At 34.5% G+C, this 22,414-nt stretch overlaps 1 protein-coding gene across 2 annotated transcripts in view; it reads left to right on the top strand.

The window, feature by feature from the left end:
- The window catches only part of MS3_00008581 (uncharacterized protein), a 36,497-nt gene extending 15,957 nt beyond the window's left edge, over window positions 1–20,540 (top strand). Inside the window, exons 4-11 of one of the 2 annotated variants that reach the window (XM_051216915.1) lie at window positions 1,980–2,063; window positions 5,217–5,300; window positions 8,001–8,084; window positions 9,279–9,362; window positions 10,378–10,461; window positions 12,291–12,374; window positions 14,587–14,663; window positions 16,682–20,540. In XM_051216915.1, the coding sequence (XP_051065547.1) occupies window positions 1,980–2,063; window positions 5,217–5,300; window positions 8,001–8,084; window positions 9,279–9,362; window positions 10,378–10,461; window positions 12,291–12,374; window positions 14,587–14,609 (527 nt within the window). In that variant the 3' untranslated portion in view covers window positions 14,610–14,663; window positions 16,682–20,540. Of the gene's footprint in view, window positions 1–1,979; window positions 2,064–2,938; window positions 8,870–9,278; window positions 9,363–10,377; window positions 10,462–12,290; window positions 12,375–14,586; window positions 14,664–16,681 lie in introns of those variants that run through there. The other variant, XM_051216916.1, reaches the window with a different exon arrangement.
- Window positions 20,541–22,414: the final 1,874 nt, after the last annotated feature.

Below are 22,414 nucleotides of genomic sequence, written 5' to 3'. Positions count from 1 at the left end.
AAATTGGTGAGTTGATGAGTTAATGGTTTCGGAGAATAATAAATCATTAAATGTATTTCGTTAGATGTGCATTTGGGATTTTCTGTTTTTTAAAAAAGCCAAAATGATTAGAAATTTCAGTCGACATAAAATAACATGTTCAGTTTATAGTAACAAATTAATGTGGTACGGTTGAAGGGAAGTTGACTGTTTTACGAAAGTACTGTTGATTGTCATTACATTGTAAGGTGATTTTAGGAAAATAAGTGAACGAAGAGTGAGCGTCTGGCACTCTTATCTGGTTTATATTTTCAAAGGGTTCACCTAATGTTGGAAAACACTTATCTGAAAAGAATGGTATGTACTATCGTTAGGATCATGAGAGAACGAACGTAAGTATGTTTTCTGATCACTCGCTATTGTGAGATTGTATCTTCTGATGTTGCTTCTCTGTCTTGCCGAGTAGACGCTTTATATCAAGGATGCAGAGAGTGGTGGTCTGAGCAAATCACCTGATTCACTTTGCGGATACCGGCAGTATCCTAGCTGATACATGCATGCAGTGATCAATAAACATTTTGAGGTCTTTGAGTCTCGAGTTGTAAATAATATTTTCCTGTTTTTATAGTCTAAATAGTTCGCACTGTTAGTTAATGTTATGTCCCGATAAGAATAATGAATAGTAACTTTTGGGATCCATTTATGGACCATTACTATGCGTATATTTTTATCGTATGATTGTTAAATAACTAAACTATTCATATTCATGTCCCTCTTATTATGAGATTTATTTTGACCTATGAACTATTATTATACAATTCACCATTCTTGAATTATGCCCTGTCTATTAATCACTCACTACCTCCCACATTCACAGCCACATTTGGCTAAATCTTGTACAAATGTTGTTTCCTATGTTATAGTACGATGTTGTCTGTCTGGTTGGTATATAAACCGAGTTTGTTTGAAATAAATGATTGATATTGCAGAGGTTGAGATTGGTGTTCTGGACTTAGCTGACTGGGCTAGCCAGGAAGCGGGACCAATAAGGACTGTAGACTTCTCATACGGGTTTACGCGTCATTGATCCGATCGATAAGTCACTGCTTTCTAATTGGCGGTATCATTACGTTATACATTAACAGGGCACACAGGCCACAAGCTATTACAGGTAATTAATTTATTTGAACACATAAATATCGGTACAAAGGGGCACCGAATACATATGCACCACACAAGTCACTTGATTTATGGGCTGTGATACTGCTCTGGTGCCGAGACTGAAGCAGGTGGTTTTCTTAGGGAACCACTCCCGGAGCCTTCGACTTAAAGGTCTGACCTACAAGGCAGTAGAGCGACGTCAGGTGATGCAGTCCCATGGTAGCCTGTGACCGACGCTTGGTTCATACGCCATTTGTTTCCTCGCGATCCTGGAGCCTATGTGCACGATTGGTTTAGAATCAGTTTTTGGCAACTCCCCTAGGTAGGTGGACGCGGACATCCGCTTTTCGTCCTGTCAATTTCGTAAGCAAAACCCCTGTCGCGAAAAGGCAGTGTGTAGGAATTCGTGGTACTGGCTGTATTAGCGTGGCCATGTGAGAACATTTGAAGAGAGAGATAGCGGGCTCTTCCCACCCTCAGCCGTACCAGGGCGTTTGGTGGCATGCGCTGTTGAGCTATCACTCAGTTATGTTGTAATGTGTAGAAAATATTAATCTTTGACGTTACGTTTCTGTATGAGTCATTTGGAGGATGTGGCTCTAATTGTCTTGTTAACGTACTTAACTTTCAATCACCGTGTGAGTTTTCACTACCTATACAATCAGTATGATTAAAAGTCTACTATACTAGCGGTTGTTCGTTCGTTCGTATTCTTTCTCTTGTGAAATGGACATATTTAAATAAAATGTACTGTAAACCTTTCTTATATGATCCTACATATTGATGTTGAATTTATGTTAGTAAGTTTACCACCTATAATAATTATCTTTTTATTCTAGGAATAAATTATCCTTGTGGTCAATGTGATAGAAAGTTTGCTTGTAAATCCAACTTGACTCAACATATTCAAGTTTTTCATAATCGTGAGTTGTGTTGATAGTAATGATATTTAACTTTGAAACTGTATGCCGTATATTCTCATCAAATCATTGTTAAATAAGCATTTTTTTACTGAAATCATTTTTACGTTTATATTCAATTATATTTCCATGTACTTTGCAATATGTGTTAATCCAGACTAAATATGTTATGTAGGGATACGGGATTTGTGGAGATCGTCCTGTTCGATTGTATTAGGTTTCTAATCGAGACTGATATCAATTGGAAGATCACTGGGAACCGTGAAGCGTAGTAGATCATTGTTTGTTTACATTTTATGTGTTCTTTACTGTACATTCACACAAGTTCATATAAGATCGAATCCAGTACGTCTAGGCTTCATTAGTTTCATGGTTTATGTCGTAAACGTTTAATGGTTATCATTTCAGTTGTTCAGATTCTAGTGACTAATGTCACTGAGTACTCTATTGTAATAATTGTTTTAATGTAGCTTATTCATCATGTGCAGAAACAAAAACTAATGAATTATCATTCCAAGGAATGCTCACAGTGATGTAATATTTCTTGTTGGATACACTTTTTGAATGGCTTAAATATTTCCTCGATCGAAGCAGTAGCCCTGTTAATGGAACATAAATTACTTGATTGAATGTATGAGAAGTTGGCGCTTCTCTAGGTGTAGCAGTATCCGATGTTCTCCATTTTTTAAAAATCACTGAAATTCGTTCTCTCAAGTCAATTTTCGACCTTTCCATTATGTTTATATCATTTAGGTTTGTTGCAGCTCCATTGATATCTGATGTAATCTCACAACTGCCACTTCAATTACTGTTTTTTTAATGTGTTAGGTCGCTTATCCCCACTGCCTTTTTTTATCTCTTTTACTTTTGTCACTCAGCATTGCTTGCAGTCACTGCGTACAATTTTCGTTAGTCTACCTTAGAGTCGTCTTCGTTTTTCATCGTTCTCTGAGTCTAAAAAGATATGTTTTCGGGTATCTATCAATAATGTGGATGCCACCGAAATCCACCGGTATTTTTGTCACCTTGTGATTCAAGTTGCTGGTGAAGATCACTGGAGTATTTGCTATTGTTTTGATTGGTATCATATCGAGCTTTCTCAAAATGAACCTTTTCTTAATGGTCAACTGAGTGGGCGAGAGTTTGTACGTGTTTAAGAGTGTCCTTGAGAATCCTCTTATTGTGATACTAGTTTTTTGAAGCCTGACTCGATGATACTCGCACAGTTTAAAATCCGAACAGGCTATTAATAAAAAAATCGTTTTTTGATTGATAGAAATATTAAGAAATAATACATTTCCCAATACGCTATTGTCTCTTGAATTTCATGTCATCAGAATTTTTACTGGTCGAATTGTAAAGATTTTACTTAATGTTGTTTTCTAAATTTCGAAACATGTATTGAGAAAGTTAGAACCTTTGAAACTAGTTTGTTTATACTTTTACTGTATAATTAGTGAATAACTGAACTAACATATTTCCACATTCTGTTTATTGTAATCTTCCGTTTGAGTCATTAACTATTACTAAATGTCTTATTATTCCCGATTTGTTACAGACCAGTTATTTAAAGCACCCCGCGTTTCGCTGACATTTTTGACCTGTTTGTGTATATCTGTAATTTTCTGTCTTATGGTGCGATGTCTGGTATCTCATGAGTGCTATGGCTAGAATCTGGGATGGATGGTTGAAATAAGATAATAGTAGGAGCTTGGTTGTAGTCTTCTCTTTTTAATTCAAGGCTAGGAATAGAAGACGGCATATTTGTCGGGGAAGCACTCGGGGCGGAAATTATTTTAGCTCACGATTAATTGTGTCGATCAGAACTTATCATTAACTAAGACTGAGCGCGCTAGGCTATGGGTGGAATAGCATACTCAGAGTAGAAAAGGATTATGACCGAAGTTCTGATTGGCGAACCCAAAAAGTTATATTAGTTCGTTTCGCAGACATAGCAGTAACCGACATAACATTCATCTTTAGAGTAAGAGAGGTCTCTAGTCCGGCTTGATGGTTCGATGCATCATGCAATTTCTCGTCTTCCTTTCTTAACTATGGAAAGACGTTATTGCATAAGTCATGACGATGGCTACTGGCTATTTTTAGGTTGCATCAACTGGCATCAGTTACTTAATGTTGTTAAGTTGACTCTCAAAATCGGTGTGAACACGTGACCACGGCGTCTGTGGTTGTATCCTTGGTTGTGAAGTCAGTTCTGTAGTATGCTTCCCAGCTCGATAAGATCGGCTGCAGTGTCTGGCTTAATTCATGATCTTTTGGTCTATTCTGATCCGTTTACTTATCGTTATGCTATCACCTTGATGAACCTTCATTCGATTGGTAAACGTTAGCCGTGAATGAATAACGGACAAACCGTGTTTTTTTTTGTTAAAGGTTATGTGATTCACCGGTGTGTGGTTTTGTTTGCTATCTATGGTTTATGTATTTTATAACTTATTGTCATGTCAAGTCTTGTCGCGCTTTTATTATATGCAGTCTTTATTATTGTAGCTCGAAACACGTTTGTTAGGTAGCTTCGAATGTGTACTCTAAAAAAGTGACAAATAGTACGCTTGGAGGAAATCCTATGTATATTGTGATCCATCAAACAGGTAGTGTACCTTTGTAACTGGCTTACTGAATGTTGGGAAATTCGTTTTTTGGAGCCAAAAATGGTTAGTTCGGACTTTGTGACTTCCGAAAATACAAAAATATCGACCAAATACTATTTTATGAACCTTTCTGATCAAAAACATGTTATTTAGTGCTTCGTTTTCTATCTGTTTATAGTTCTTGTTTTCAAGTGTTATTATTCATGTCGTATGTGTGTCTGTACCAGTGTTTTTAAGATTACGATAACACAGATACCATGCTGATATAAGATTTGGTCACTCTACATGATCACAGATACGAAGTTCGTGCTTCAATTTTGTTATCCTCTATGTATCAACTTGATTAGCTAATCTATCACAAAATAAGTTTTCATAATGCTTGAACTAGGAATCAAAAGTAATGTTATCATGCGGATCAAGATAAGAACTGCAATACACCATAAATGATTTGTTGGTTACTCAATTCAGGGTGCATTAGAGCTATATTAAATTTGTATAAGTACATTTATCGATAACAACAATAATAATGATTTTTTTTTATTAGGAATAAGATATCCATGTGTTCAATGTGATAAAACGTTTACAAGTAAATCTCATCTAAATAAACATGTGAAATCTATTCATGAAAGTGAGTTATGATGGTGATAATGATCTTTGACTTGCATATATATATACTAACTCTAGACCGGGTAATATACTGCTCACTGGTCGGATACACTGCATGATTAAATTATTCGTTCAGATGACGTAATACGTAGACTACATGCTATCCGACTGAACGATTAAGAGCCGAATTATAGGCCAGAAAAATTATTCATTCACTCGAATTACAAACTGTCATTGCTTGAAATCCAAGTAGACATCTTAAGTGGATAAGTTTTAAAAGTGGAACATTCTTTTGTTACGTCTACTTGTTATTTGTCTGCGCTCACTGGCCAATGATTTGTTACTGCTGTTACTTGACAAATTTAACATATTTATAATATCCCACAGAGTATAAAACTGAGTGTTTGACGCTTCGTGACTTGGTGTTGGTTGCTTCGTCACTTAACTGATAACCGAATCAGGTCAGCTGAGGTTTATATAGTACAGTGAAATAAATTAAACATTTAACACTAACATAGATGTCTCTACTGATTTTACGTCATTCAGGAGAAAATTGATCCTAATTAAGACGTATTTGAACGCATTATTGTGTGAGTGATTGTGAGATATGTCGTATTTGCATTGTGGTCTGTTCAATTTGATGTGTTCATGTTCAATAATGTAAGATTTCAACAAGTAAAATGGAGTTCTTGTCAGGATTGAAATATGTGTGTAATCAGTGTAGTGGAGAGTTTACATCTAAATTTTATTTAATTGAACATATGAAAGTGATCCATGAGGGTGAGTTATGCTAATGATAATGGTATTTCACTACTTAGTTGTGTGCTGTATACGTTTTATCATGTCACATTCAATGCCTAATTTAAAATTAAGTCATTTTCAACATTTCGTAAACTTTTAATAAAACTTTGTGACCTTAGACAGGGTTGCCCAATTTCACCACTCCTCTCTAACTTTTTCATCGATGATATTCTGGAAATGCCTCTAAAGGGACTAAGTAATGATCTAGATCATCTATTTCCGGTCTTGAGCATGTGGATGACCATCTTCTTACTGTGTAATTATAAAAAGCCGAAGTATATCTCTTTTAATCGGTTGGTAATCAGTGTATTTAGGTGTGACATATACTTTACACCTAAATGCAAAATATTTCTGAAAACTAACTGGAGGTTGTGCGTGGCCTCACTGTTTGTGGTGAGGCATTGGAAATAGTGAATAGGTTTTTGTATCTGTGTACTTCTGTGAATACTGTTGGTGCCGTGGTAAAAGGAGATAAATTTACTCATAGGGAAAGCCAGAGTGATGAATATCAATATGACCCATCTTTAGCACCGTCGTGTTGATTTGGCTGTAAAAGAATGTTGTTTACATCGTGTCGGTGAAAGCAGTCTTACGCATGGTTATATACTGTGGCCTCATCAAGTTGAGGTTGGATAACTCTTTAAGGCAGTAAAGCAGCGTTACAACCTCGTCTATCGCGAGAACGAGTGACTTCATTATGTTCATGCACCATTGATTGTTCTAAGATTCTAGTGCCGATTTGTGCCCCTAGTTTGAAATGATAGTGTTTCTGTTGCCTCAGATAAACTGTTTGTATCTGTCGGCTCGGTTTCATCGTCGGACATTTAGTATCTTCCGTTAATAAAAGCACCACCGACGTATGAAGATCGCTCTGCAGTTGTCGAGGTTGAGTCACTTTATTATTCAAGTTGCTTGGAGGTAGTGGGTGTCGGGATACCAGCTGAACTGAATAGTTTCAGTAACAACTTGGTTTTTGATTCTTGTTTCCTTGATTAGTTGTAATAACTGTCTTTTGTTGTTTATCGTCGCCAAAATCCAGTGGTTGTTAGTGAATATGTGATTCAAGTTGCTTGCCGATGGCGATGATTGTCATATTTACTAGTGTTTGAAAAAAACCCGAACTTCTTCAAAACAGACTTTTCTATCACTAACCAAACGGGAAGATATGTTGATATTTAAATAGTTGCCAGTGTCCTCTGGAGTTTACCATTCAGAATATGAGTTTTAGAGCTCTTGATTCGACCATACAACATTTTATGAAACATTTTTATTGCGAATGCATTAGCCAATGCTTCCTTCTCTACTCGCTCATAGTTTTTCTTAGCGGTCTTTATTTCTCGATCTGCGCACATTATGCTTTATTTGGGTCTGTTCCCTACATAATAAGTATAACTTCAAGTCTACTCATAATTTTTCTGTTGTGAAATTGACATGCTTATTTAAACTTGTTGGTGAGTTCATAAGTATTCCTTGGAAAAGTCTAGAGGGGTCTAGAAAGCTCTTGGAAACACTATCCGAGTAGAAGCTCAGAAATATCTAAAAAGTAAAGTCACGTTTCTGCTTGGATATTTGAATTTACTGCTACTACACACAACATGGTTCCAAAGACTTCCAGAAGCACCCAAGGTTTTGTGTATCTCTATAATTAACATCGTTTTTCAGTACATAAACTAACCTTAGACGGAAGCGTTCTCTTCTCATTTTGCACCTTTTCTCTTGTTGTCGATTTGCCTTGTAGATTTAGTTTAGAGTTATTAGAAGCGGCTAGAAAATCGAAATTAGTGTTCATCTACCAAACTTATCAAAATTACATTTGTATTGTTGTATGCCATTACTAAATAACTTCAGATTGTCATATTAAATTCGCTTTTAAAACATTTACTAGTGTTAAATAATTGTTTTTTCTTCTGATTATTATTAGGAAAAAACTATCCATGTTATCAGTGTGGTAAACAATTTGCATCTAGATGCAGTTTAAATATGCCTGTAAAAGTTACTCATAAACGTAAGTTTTGGTGGTGGATAATGATTTGCACTACTATGAAACTGATTTACTGTATACATTCTCATTATTTCATATTGAATCACATTATTTTACATGTAAATAAACATTAAATTTCACGACCACTGCGCTAGGATCCAACGTTGTTAATGTCTAACTTCAACCAATCAATGGTATTGCGCGACTATTTTCCATTGTCTTTGGTAGATTATGCAATATCGTAGATTGATTGAAGTTATGCATTAACACCGTTGGATCCCAGCTCATTGGTCTTAAAGGTTATTCGTTCGTACGAGACCGAAGGTCTTGGATCTGAGTCCCGCGTGTGGGATCGTGGATGCACACCGTTGAGGAGTCCCACACTGGGATGAAACGGCCGTCCAGTGCTTCCAGGTTTTCAGTGATGGCCTGGAATTGATCGGTTCATGATCTCAATAAAAATCCAACAGTTTCCACAACCCTATACTCATAATTAAATTTCACGTTTACTTTTATAAAAATCCAAAGCTTTATACAATTTTATTTCTTTGTTAACTATGAAGTAGCGATTTTCGTGTGTAAAACACTCAAATTTTGAATCATTTTTCTTGTTCACAATTAATGTACCATGGTAAAAAGTGTTGAGTGATATATGTTATCATAGGATACGGGACTTCTAGCTTTCATAGTGTAAACGATATCATACAATTTTCTTGTCAGGTTTACCCGTGGTATAATTTAAATACCACAAGTGTTGACAAATCGTGAAGTATTAGTTGTTTTTGTTAGTGAGCCCTTATTTATCGAACCCCTTTTTGACTAAACACTGAATTAAGGTGTTTTCTGATTTTGGTTAACTGTCTAATTGTTTTATTTAAAATACATTATTATTATTATTATCTTGACCTATGAAGTGATTAATTGTTGATATTTTTACCTTTATTAATTGTGACAACTGGTATCAATAAGGATTTATGAAATTTATACATGTGTATATATGCTGCATTTAATCTGTAGACATTTTTAAGTTGTTCGGTCGATATCAGAGACTGTTGAATAGTGATTACTGTGCTAGTTTCTCAGCAGCTTCATTGTAGAACAATTGTGTGATATATGATGTGTATATTTAGCATATTTTTTTATATAGTGACAATCTATAATCATTTATCAAATGGTTTGTTTTCTTGTTTTATAAATTCTTATTATTTCTTTCACTAGGTTTGAAATTTACTTGTAATGTATGTAACAAAGAGTTTGCTTTTAAAGGAAATCTAAATAGACATCACAGGAGTATTCATGAAGGTTAGTTTTTATGTAATTTTTTTTCGTGTTCACCTTGCGTACATATGTATTAATGTTGGTCCTATTCGAAGGTTTCATTAAATAATAGAGAATCCTGGAAACAATTTTCTTTTGGAAGCAACTACATGATAAAACCATTTCATTTAAGTGAATAATGTGTCAAAGTACACTGTAAAAGATGAATTTTATTAGTGTCTGAATGAAAAGTAGGTATGACAATGAATGGTGAGATTGTACATAAATCATCCTTGACAATTGATAAGTCTTCTAAGTGAACTCTTGCATCAGTTTCCTAAGCTTTTCTAATAACCTCGGGTTCGAAAAGGAGAGAAGTGTACAAAAACACTGTACTCCGAGGTTAGTTTATGTACAGAAAATCGAGGGTGTTTATAGTATTTCAGACGGCCTTGGGCTTCTGGAAGGTCCTGAAACCGTACTAAACATGGTAACAGGATAGGTAATCATTCAATCAGGAATGTAACACGTGACTTCTCACTTTCTACATGTTTTTCAGTAACTTCAGTTCAACGCTGATTGGGTAAAATGTTTTCCAGTGTTTTTAACGCCCATCTGGACTTTTTTCAATGAATACTTTAGATCGTTCCAACAACAATATAACTTTTATACGTTTTACATCTTAGGGTTTCCAATCATATTCTCCTGTTGTTAATGTTCAACATTTTTGTGTGGTTAAACAGATGTAATATAGTGTATGAAAGTGATCAGTGTTGGTTGTTTTCTATTTTTATTTTTGATTCGTGAAATAGATATTGAAGCTTTTGTTGTATTGTCAAAGTACTTCATTATGATTGTCTTCATGCCTTATATAATACTCATTGAATTAAGGTCTACTTGAATGGTTCTAGTTTTCCATATAGCCTTTTATTCAGATAATATTTTTCTTAAAAACAATTTAATCCACTCATATATAACCTAAAATAATACTGGTTATTGAATTTATACAAATATGTTGAATATTGTTAGTAGTTATCACACTGTTTTTCTTCATCATCAGGAATGAAATATACATGTAATCATTGTGATCGAAAGTTTACAACAAACTCTGATTTAAATGAACATGTAAAAGTTATTCATGAAGGTGAGTTATGATGTTCTCATTTTACATTTGAAACGTTTTCACATTTTCTTTCTACTTAAACGTATGACAATTTTCATCGATTTCATTAATTAATAAGTAATGAAATGGTGTTCTATAGTATAAAATATAAGATATCCAAACATTTTTTGATTAGATTATAATTTATGGACAACCTTTGAGCGACACTAAAGTAATCTTGAGAGTGTCTATCTACTTACTAGGGCTAAATGAGGGTTATAAAGCAGTTTAAAGAATAAGGATTATAATTTAAAGTTGATGGTTAGAGTTAGGACTTAGATTTAGGGTTTTCATCACGAACTGATATCAGATACAATGTTAAGACACTATTTAGCCAAATAGGTGAATGAATTTCGCGCCAAAATCTCAGACGTGTTGTCGTAGATCTTATTGGTTCGTTCATAAATTATAGTCTCGCCCATTTTTTTATCATTCACATTTTCATGTATTATATTTATCTTGTCAAATAAATTGCGTTATATTAACATAAGGGAATTTTAGATTTCATGATGAGGACAGTATTTGTTAAATACTGAATGCAAGAACCATTGGTTGATATTTCCAATTTCAGTACAGTTGTAATATTGCACGATAATCATTCATAAACTGTTTCAATTTTGATATGATACAAAATTTCTGGTTATTATTTCTTACTGAAAAGTCAAGAAATTACCTCATACAATAACTTGCCCCCAGATGCCCTGGTACGGCCGAGAGTGGGGAAAGTCCGCTCTCCCTCTCGAAATGCTCTCACATGGCCACGCGTATATAGCCTCTGCCAGGGAAGTCCTACTCATTGCCTTCTCGTGGCGGGGTTGTTATTTACAAAAATGAGAGGACGAAAAGCGAATGTCCGGCGCTTTAACCGGATCCCAAACCAATGGTGCACATGGGCTCCAGTATCCTGCGGGAACAAATGGCGTATGAACCAATCGTTGGTCACCGGCTACCATGGGACTGCATCTCCTTACGATGCTCCACTGCCTTATGGGTCAGACCTTTAGGTCAAAGGCTCGGGGAGTGGCCCCCTAAGAAAACCACCTGTTTTGGTTTGGGCACTCGGGCAGTATCACAGCCCTCACACATATCGAATAAGATTTGTGTGGTGCATATGTATTTGGTGCCTTCTTGTACCAATATCTATGTGTTAAAATAAATAAATAAATACAATAACTTAGTGAATTCAAGTTATTGTGATATGACACCCTAAAAGTTTACATTTTTTTCAGGTTTTTATTGATTGATGATTATGCGACCTTATTTTCAGATTGTAGAGTTTGGATAAGACATTGTGGAATTCAAGTTATTTTATCGTAATGCTTACTGATTTGTTATAGTGCTGAACTGTCAATCTCTCTGAGTGTCTTCATTTTTCATACATTAAGTTACATATAAGGTTTTTCATTTATCAATATATTTATTTAAATCATATATGTGTAGTTTGTAAACCAATATTATATATGTTATGATGGGAAGTGTCCGAAATCTGATACAGATGCACGATATCCTACTCTCTAACCCCCCCCGCCTGACTACTTAAGCGAGAACACAAGAGTGGCCCAGAAAGTATATTAAGCTACCGAACAATATACATGAATACTCATTTATATATATGCGCCTTTACCCTTTAAAAAATCAATCGTTTTCTTAGCCGCTATATGCACTTGTCCTTCAGGTCACTTCTGATCGTCATCGTGTAATCTTCACGTTTGGTCATGTCTGACTCGTTTACTATATCAACATCACTTTAAATATTGATATTAAGTTTGTTTAAGTAAATTCACTAATATTAACGATTATCTTTTCATTAGGAATAGTATATCGATGCGATCAATGTAATAAAAGGTTTTCATCTAAATCCAACTTAAAGGAACACCTGAAAAGGGTCCATCCAGGTGAGTTTTGATGATGATAATCATATTTCATCGTGCAATTATATGCTGGATTACACTTTCATCATATCATAAGTTAACTTATATTTTTCATTTAAATCACTTTTCTATATGAAATAATTAATTTATTGCCTTTATTCAGTGTTGTTCCATTGAATTGCTTAGCTTGGAGAATTATGAGACTATCATTTATTGCATAAAACATTCTGAATTCATCTATTGGATCACATATTCAACTCAGTGATCGACACTATTAATTCAAGCACATTATGTAAATTTTAAAGTCTCATAAATTATTACATTTCTGTTTGGATTATCTTCTTGAATGATTAATTGTCTGTTTTGTGAAATGTTATCAAGGAGTATTACTCAATTTTACTCATATGACGTGCACGAATAGCAACATCGATTGGTGATTGTCGTGATTAGCGTTAAATGAAAATGTAACAAAATTTGATTTAGTAGTAATAAACACATTTAACATTCTACTAACTCCAATTCTTAGATATTTCATCTTAGATCCATAGTCACTAATGTTGACTGTCCTCATAAATGTTCCAGTGAATAAGCAAAGATGGATAGTGGCTAGCAGTGGAATCTAGGACGCGCGTTTCATCCTAGATTCTACTTTTAGCCACTAACCATCTTTGCTTAAAAAGCTTGTAACTTAAGGCAACATCGAGGCAATCTGCTCAGAATGCACATGCCAACAAGAGACTGATCAATTACAGTCCTAAATTACAATAGGAAGATACAAGTAAAAAACAACACCAAGTGAATGTTCCAGTGAATGTTTATCACATTTTTCAGATGATATGTGTCCCAGAATCATCATAGGCTTATTTTACTATGACTGGGAATAGAAATAAATTGATTTATTATTCCACCAAACTTAATAGTTATTATTTTTCCTTTTGCAATAAAATATACTTTTAGGGGTGAGGTTTGGTTGTGAACAATGCAGTAGAAAATATTTAAAAAGAAGTAAATTGAATAAATATGTTATAATGGTTTATAAAGGTTATGATTGAGTAAAATATCAAATATTATTTATTATTTTGTTTTTGTAAGAGATTTATGTAATATAGATAAGAGGTGGTTAGCAACGGAATCTAGAATGAGATCATGAACTGATTGATGTTAGATCACCATTGAAAACCTAGAAGCACTGGACGGCCGTTTCATCCTGTTGTGGGACTCCTCAGCAGTGCGCATCCACGATCCCGCTCTTCTGGTTTTAATGTCTTCCATTGACCTGAATTTTTTTTACTGATGCAAATATGATCTATTTGGTTCTGCGTGGTGTGGTTCAGTGAGATCCATGCAGCTTTGCGTATGTGTTTATGTGGGAATATAGTGCCGCCTATAACCATTTTGTTGATTGCACATAGATTAGCGAGTCTCTGACCATTCTCGTTCCTTTCTCTTAGTCCATGATATCTTTATACCTGGTGTTGTCCATTTCGACTTTGGCGTTTAGGTCTCCCATCAGGATTGTCAGGTCGCTATGATTGATTGCAGCCTCTCGTAAAACTGATCTTTATCGTTGTCGTTGCTATCACTGGTGAGTGTATAATAATGGGTAAAATTCATTATGATTCCCTACTACTATGTTTGGAGGGATTTTTTGATGATCCTGAAACCATGAGATTCACATCCTATAAATGGATTTCGTGCTTCTTCGGACAATATCAGAGCAACTCCCTAAGTGCGTGGAGCACTTTCCTCTTCTTGACCAGAGTACAGCAGCACTTCTCCCAAATCTGTCTTTTTTGTCCTGCTTGAGTCCAATGGGTTTCGTTGATTCTGAGGATCTCCAAGTTGTATCTCCTCATTTTCGTAGCTATTTGACTGGTCCTCCCGGCCTCTTACATTGTCCGGATATCCCATGTACCCACGTTAATTGTTGCTCTGGTTGTTAGGAGGGGCATAGGCCTCATGAAGCCCATGAAGCATTATAATTCTTTATTCAACTCAGAGGACAGAGTTTAAATGGTTTAAATAGTTTATTCTGTTTAGCGTTCTTTTAACAAGGTTGTTTTGTATGGGATCGGTTTGCAGACCCCACGCCCAACCCTCCTCCTTTGTGTGGGCTTGGGCACGCAGTAGTCCTAGAAGAGCTACAGGCGGAGTTGATGTATTGTATGTGTTCCATATTTCTGTTAATCTTAAATATTATCTGTGGTGATTTACTTTAAAAACCAATTCTTTTTAGGAGAAGAATTTTCATCTGTTTAGAACGATTATATAATCTATTGAAGGATGTCGACTGAAAGAATCTTATATGCGAAGGTAATTGAAATTAACTTAGATGTGTAAATGGTCATTGTTAAATGTGATGTGTGAAAATAGTATATCGGTATGACCGATATTACAGTATTTTAGCTGGTTGATACACTAATTAAATGAATATTTATAGGATTTATGAAAAGTTTTCGAATGTCTTGATGATAAACTTCGAAAACATCCTTTTATTATTTTTAACTTCAAGTGTTAGTCTCGTTAGACTAATTGTTAAGTTGCTTTATTTATAAGGATTATATTTTCAATGTGGTGAATTGTTGTTTTATACAACAGTGAACTGAAGAATTACGCCAAAATCTCATCTCAATTAAAAAGATTTAAAGAGACAAAATTTCTAACTAGCTGACTGACTGTTATAACTTGTCAATTGAATGCTACTTGTTATATCCGGTTGTCGCTGATTGATGTGTCGGAAACACTTATCACTTATACTCGGAACGAGGGACCTCCGCAATTCCCACGACGTGAAAGTAAGAACATAAAGACTGGTATACGTGAAGCTTTATTAATCCTCGAAACACGACAACGACGACGACCCTAGTCGAAAATACACTCATTTATATATTGATTGTACACACACTTTGACTAATAATTAGGATGAAATCATATATATGAAAAATAACAAATCACAGACTGAGCATAGTTCATATCAATTGAATATACAGAATAAAATATCATACCAGAAGACAAAACAACTACTACACTGAATGATCACCACATTGAAGCAGAACAGAAGTAATCTTGAACAAAACTCATAATGAGTAAATCAATCGAATCTTGACTTTTCTTCTCATCATATCACTGACCATATTAAGAAATTCTATTTATCTATTGATGGTTTACTGTTATTGAGTTATATATCACATAATAGATGGCTAAAAGACGAATGTTACAATTGAATCAATGTTTTCTCATTTCTGTTCTTTCTAGTAAATGTAACTGTAACCTTTTAAACCTAAAGGTTTTTACTTGTCATTACTCACTGTTTCACTCTTATTAATTATTGATTTTGAACAATTTGGAGGTGAAGTCTATTTATAGTTGTATTGTTTTTACTGTATAACCTATATTTCACGTTATCTCAACGGTTCATACTTACTTACGCCTGTTACTCCTAATGGAGCATAGGCCGCCGACCAGCATTCTCCAACCCACTCTGTCCTGGGCCTTCTTTTCTAGTTCCATCCAATTCCTTAATGTGTGTCCTATCCACTTCCAGCGCTTCTTCCTGATTTCTTCCTCCACTGGGGTCTGGTTTGTTCTTTCCCACAGTAGGTTGTTGCTAATAGTGTCCGGCCAACGGATCTGGAGTATTTTGCGTAGACAACTGTTAATAAACACTTGTATCTTCTGGATGATAACTTTCGTAGTTCTCTAGGTTTCTGCCCCATACAGTAGAACTGTCTTGACATTTGTATTGAAAATCCTGACCTTGGTGTTGGTTGACAGTTGCTTTGAGTTCCAGACGTTCTTCAGTTGTAAATATGCTGTTCTTGCTTTGCCGATCCGCGCCTTCACATCTGCATCAGATCCACCGTGTTCATCAATGATGCTGCCCAGATATGTAAAGGTTTTTACATCTTCATAGATGTCCGCTGTATCCCGTGCTTCTCTTCAGATGTTGATGTCTTCATGATCCAGTCGATCACCAGGAGAAAGAGGAAGGGTGAGAGTAAGCAACCTTGCCTAACACCGGTCTTCACTTCGAACGACTTTGTCAATTGTCCTCCATGCACGATTTTGCAGTTTAATCCATCATAGGAATTCTGTATGATATTGACTATCTTCTGAGGCACGCCGTAGTATCGAAGAAGCTTCCATTGTGTTGTTCTGTCCACGCTATCAAATGCCTTTTCGTAGTCAATGAAGTTGATGTAGAGCGATGAATTCCATTCAATTGATTGTTCAACGGTTCATAATATCCCTTAATTTTATAATGTGTCATGCATATTGTGATATTTAATTGTCAACAGCTAACTGATGTTCCCTTTTTTTTTAAACTTCAGTTATCTTCATTATTTAGTGACTGGTGTTTGAAGTCTTCGTTATCTGACCGTCAGGTGTAATGCTGTTGCTGAAAGAGAAATACTCCTTTTCTATACAACCATCATTAATAGAATGAAAAATTTAGTTTCTCATTTAATTCAATAATTTATTTTTCTTCATTGTATGTATATCAAATGTATCTTTTGTATAATATTTATTATTTTTATTTTATATAATCTTGATTGTACAGATAAAGTTATTATTTTTACTGAGTTTATGGGTACTACTTTCTTTTGTTTACATGTGCGCCTTGGTAACGTATACAATATTCTTTCTTATTTTATAAATCCATACAAATTATATCGTTTCAAAGTGTAAAATAAATAAGCTGTATTGATTTTCAACTAACTATTTGATCAGGTACGACTTTTTGATCTGACGTTGTTAATCGCATTCGATCGTACAACAGTATTAATCCAGGAAGTAAATGAAATTAATAGAGATGAAGAGAAATGGGAGTCAGATTCAGCTATGATTGTAATAGATTTGTTGATCGCATTATGTATATATAATGTAATTGAAATAGAACTCAAATATTTGAAATTGTGCCAAAAACCAAACCCCTAATTAGTTATGCTGAATATAGTTACTTGAATATCAATCATTTCCACAAATAATTTCTCAGTAAGTGTGTAAACATTTTTGGCATGAACATTGTAGAAATAAATCTATTCTTTTTCAAAGTAATAAAGAGACTGTCTTTTAGATCAATTGGTATAATCCAGTACCTACTTACAACATTTTTAGTTCATGTAAAGCGAAATCATTTTATTCTAAATCCGCTTTGTATAGAAATCACTAAGCAAATAAATTTTTGAGACTGGACTGATTCGCTAAAGTTTGTTTATGAAACAAAGTCAGTTCTGTCGTTCGTACGCTTTATCGACAATTACATCCCTTCGGATACTTGAAAATTCTCTCATCAGTGGTACTTGTACAATTTAATAATTGTTTTTTACATACTTAACTACATAGTTTCAATATATTACATATCTTTGAGTTCGTTCTATTCTCTGTTTCCAGTTCAGGTTCGGACTTGATTATCAGAATACGAGCTGGTTAGCTCTTGGAATTACATTAACTACTATGAACACTTCGAAAGGTCATAGTGGTATCAAGAAGGAAGCTATTATTATACCTTTAGATATAAATTCAAATGCTAATGTCTGGGTATTATGTAGAGTTACACCTGTTGCTCCTCGTAGAGAAGCATAGGCCGCCCCCCAGCATTCTTCATCGAACTCTGTCCTGGGTAATCCTTTTCATATCTGCTCCCAATAATCGTCTCAGTGTCTTCCTTGGACTTCCACGTTCCGTTCCCCTTCAGGATTCCCACTTAGTGCTTGTTTCGTGATTCAGTTTGATGATTTGTAATTGTTGTACGGTGATGGAATGGTCAGTGCTTTGTATGCAGTTAATCGTGAAACAGAATTCTTTCTCAATTACTATCTAATTTCTGTGTTGTATGAAATAGCACGTGGGTTATTGAATTTCGACTGAAATTCTTGTGACACATTGATATAATGGCAGTAATTTGATTTGCTGAATGGAGGAATATTGGATTTAAGATGGAGGACAGTTCACGCGCATTGTCATAATATACTGTGTTGTGAGAATTGAGACAGCATTGTGCAAAATCTATTCAATATTATGTTATGTCCATTCATTAAATAGAAGACAAATGAACACAGATCTTTCATGCAAAATGAACAGTGATTGATCGATCGTTTATACTTACAGCATATGAAATGAACTTGACGATCTGTGACAAACTGTTACTATCATTACCTCCACGCAAACGAGTACACAAGAAACATTCATCACTGAATGACATCTAATATGTTGTATAAGCACATTGAGAATTACCAACGATTGTGTGAACGTCACTCACGTATCTGATCTACTTTCAATTGAGATATGAGTTGGGAGTTCAAACTCATCTGTTCACTTAAAATCTGTCATGATATGCGTACTAGGGGTATTGAAGTGTTAATAATTGATAAATTGGTTAGTTTTACTCAAACTGGTTTAGTGACAGAGAAGCAGTGATATTTGGCATTGTATATGTGAGGGAATAAGAGAATGGTGTGAACGCGTGTTGACACTGTCTGGAATTAGATAAGTTTCCAATTAAACGATGATTGACATTGTCTGATAAAAACAAGAGAAGGGTTATCGGTTCAGATTAATCACCAGTAAGTAAACTGAACTATGCATGAGTGCCAAAAATTCAGTTAATTCAGTGTTTATGAGAGTTGAGTTGAACATTGATAATATTGAAACATTGTTATATTTGTGTCCTATGTAAGGTGAACTGACGTCTTCTTCTTCTTCTTGTTCTTCTACTTCACATTAATGATAAAATTACGAAGAGTATGTTATGATTTAGCATCACACGATATTGAGATCTAATGACTGTTCATCATACAGTTTTGTGAAAACACTGCATGCTTTGTACAATTGTGACCGTATCAAACATTTTTGACGAGATGAAATTGGCGTACATTTCATCTCTATTTGACCTCAGATTTCTGAGTAATTCATGAACTTTTGAGTCTGTGTGTGAGCCAGTCACATTTATCTTAAATAGATCTTTATTTCTACCACTGCACTCATACAGCATTACCACCAATTTCGAACTGTTAAAATTGGTGACTTAATTTAATGTTTCCAACTATGTGAACGACATCACATCAGAGCAATCTGGATTCGAGACTATTTCGTGAACAATTGACATATCAATTGATTCATCATAGTATTGAATATGGATTCTACATTGCATATATGATTTGTGAGAGCACTCGACATGTGCTACAATGACATCTGAAATGTGATCAGAATGTGACTCATTTAAAACATAATTTTCACATTGACTAAGAGTGAATGTATTGTGATGATAAATAACATTTGATATGGGACCATTAAAACAACGATTACGTTTGGCTCAATTATTGTGATGTTGATTTCAACAGAATATTATGAACAAATCTATTCGTAATTAGTTGCAATTCGATTTAAAATTGATAGCGTGGTTGCGAATGCACTTGTGTGGGTTTGTATTGAGTAAAAGTGTTCGGTTCTGTCCTGTTGTTGAAACATTTCTAGGGAATTAACTTAAGTGCGAACGTCGTTTAATCTGAATAAGTCATAGAATCTAATGAACAGGGAAGTCTCATTTCCACTTAAATGCAGTGACAGAATGATATCCATATTTTTTGTTGACATCAGTCATAGATGTGAGGAATATGAGCCCGAGTGATATGACAAAGTGAATAAATAAATAGGATTTCTAGATAAGGCGTAACAAAACAAATGTCAGTTACCGTATGTGCTTAGACGATTGCTAGACGTTGTAACAAGAATGATCACTTGCTAGTCTGAATTAATCTCAAGAGATGATAAGCGTCTGTTAAATAATTGGACATTCACAAACGCGAACCTTTGGTAACGTAACGTTGCGATAGAGAAATAATTTTTATCTGAGTAAAGTATTTTAACTAAGCGTGAGTGTTTAATGATGATGACTAACAGAGTTCAATGTGAATAGGTGAATTCATAGTTTATTAAATATGTGAAATGCAAAGTTACTTTGGCGATCACACTATGAATTATAAGTATTCGCAGTATAAGATATTATCACCAATCTCAACTTAGCAGGTTCGGCCTATTGACTTGTTTGGAGATCTGTACTTAAGGCATGTATTTTGTTGATCCAGAAAGATTCAGATATGTCAAGTCTTCATGAATAACTATTTAGAAATAACTTCAAATCACCACACAGTTCTATGAATCCTAAGTATTTTCAAGCAAAAGAGCTGCTACATACATTTGAGAGCTCTCAATCATATTGTTAAGAATTTCTGTGGTAGACACAACTTGGAAACTGACAAAAACTTTCTGATTCGTGTTATACATAATGTAGCAGCTTCTATGCTATTACTTGTTTTATACGAATTATCTTAACTTTTGGACTGATAAATTAATTCAATTTTTTACAGTCATTCTGTCATTGATGTAGGTGGCAATGCGGATTTATGTATCTGTCTACTTACTTGTTTATATCTCTTTCACTACCATAGATGCTGAGTTACGTTTGATAAAATTGAGTTGGTTATTTCTACCAATCAAGTTGACATGCATTTCTTTCCATTTCTCATTGTTTGCTTGCACTATCGAATGTCTGAAATATACATTCTTTCAACACATTCACACTTAACCTTTGATATCTAAGGAAATTTGTTAACAGAATAAACAGGAAGTCAAACAGGACATATATTTCATTGACATTATTATTATTATTATTATTATTATTATCTTTCGTCTATTAGGGAGTTAACCTCCAGGACTAAAATGCTAAGTGATAACGCGACAAAAGCAGTTAATTCAAATACTTCCTATCGGATATTCTTCATGAACTGGGAGAAAAAATACTATTTCGAATAAGATTGCATTTGTCACTGTCTGTGCTTGCATAAAAATCAAGTATGTATCAAGCTCCAAGATATACGACATTTCATACGAATGTTTGTGCATAACTACAGACATTAACTGTAATAGGGAGACGGTAGATTAGTGATCAAGTTAAAACAAAGAAAACCAGAGAATTACAATAAATTGTGGTCCAATTCTTTCCAGCAATGAATGGAAATGTCAAACAAGATCTGATCTATTAGTTGATGATGCAAAGTACAGTGTTAGAGACTGTAACATCAGAAATTTGGGTGAACATAACTGTTCAGATTCTGACAGCACAAAGAAGAGCTACAAAACGATAATCGTCTCGTCATTTAAAAGTCATTCTCAATAGATCGCTTCGTCTTCATTAAGTGACATGAAAGTGATATGTATAATTTGACAATAAAGAATTCAGAATTACGTTTGACAGGCTCAATGAATGCAACACTTTCAGAGAGGATAGCAAAGTTGAAATTATCCATAGAAACTAAACATAAATAACAGTTTCTGTGTTAAATTGTCACTCATCTGTCGTCGTGTTAGACACCCAACATGTGTAAAATATTTGCGTTGTTGGATAGGTAAAGTAGCTTATACCTTTCAGTATCCAGTTGACTTACCTTATCGAATGGGTTAGTCATATGACCATTTCCTTTACTGTGCAATGATAATCGACATTTAGTTCTTAGTATTCTAATAGCTACATTCATTTTTCATCAAAAAAATCGGTTTGTTATGAGAAGGAAAGCGGAAGAGTTGTGGTTGATATATACTTCTAACGAGAAAGTAGACAACAGAAATAATAATGAAAAGAAGAAAATTTCTTTCTAATGTCAGATAATTCAGGTTCACTTGACCGACCAAGTTACTATTTGCATTTTAATAAATGTGACTAAATGATAGACACAATGTTTTACTCATTTAATCACTTGTATGCTATGCAAAGTTTATGATTGGCTGTTGGAAATATACCTATCTTGACGAATTTGTTCATCGTTCCATGTTTGATGTGCGCACATTAAGGTTCTGTCGAATATGTTTTTGTAACAAAAATTTGTAAACAGATAAAAAAACTATGGGTATAAATAGTATTCACCTCATACGTGTCCTCATATTTTCGATATTTTTACTTTATAGGGTAAATGGTAAATCCCTTGATATGGAAGTGAATAATTGAAATAATTAAAGGAATTAAACACATCCACATATATTCGAACTGTCTACGTTTGATACATGTT

This window comes from Schistosoma haematobium, chromosome 6 (genome assembly GCF_000699445.3).
Source record: "Schistosoma haematobium chromosome 6, whole genome shotgun sequence".
Classification (NCBI taxonomy): domain Eukaryota; kingdom Metazoa; phylum Platyhelminthes; class Trematoda; order Strigeidida; family Schistosomatidae; genus Schistosoma; species Schistosoma haematobium.
Note: the sequence above shows the minus strand (reverse complement) of the source record. Positions and strands in the feature narration are given on the sequence as shown.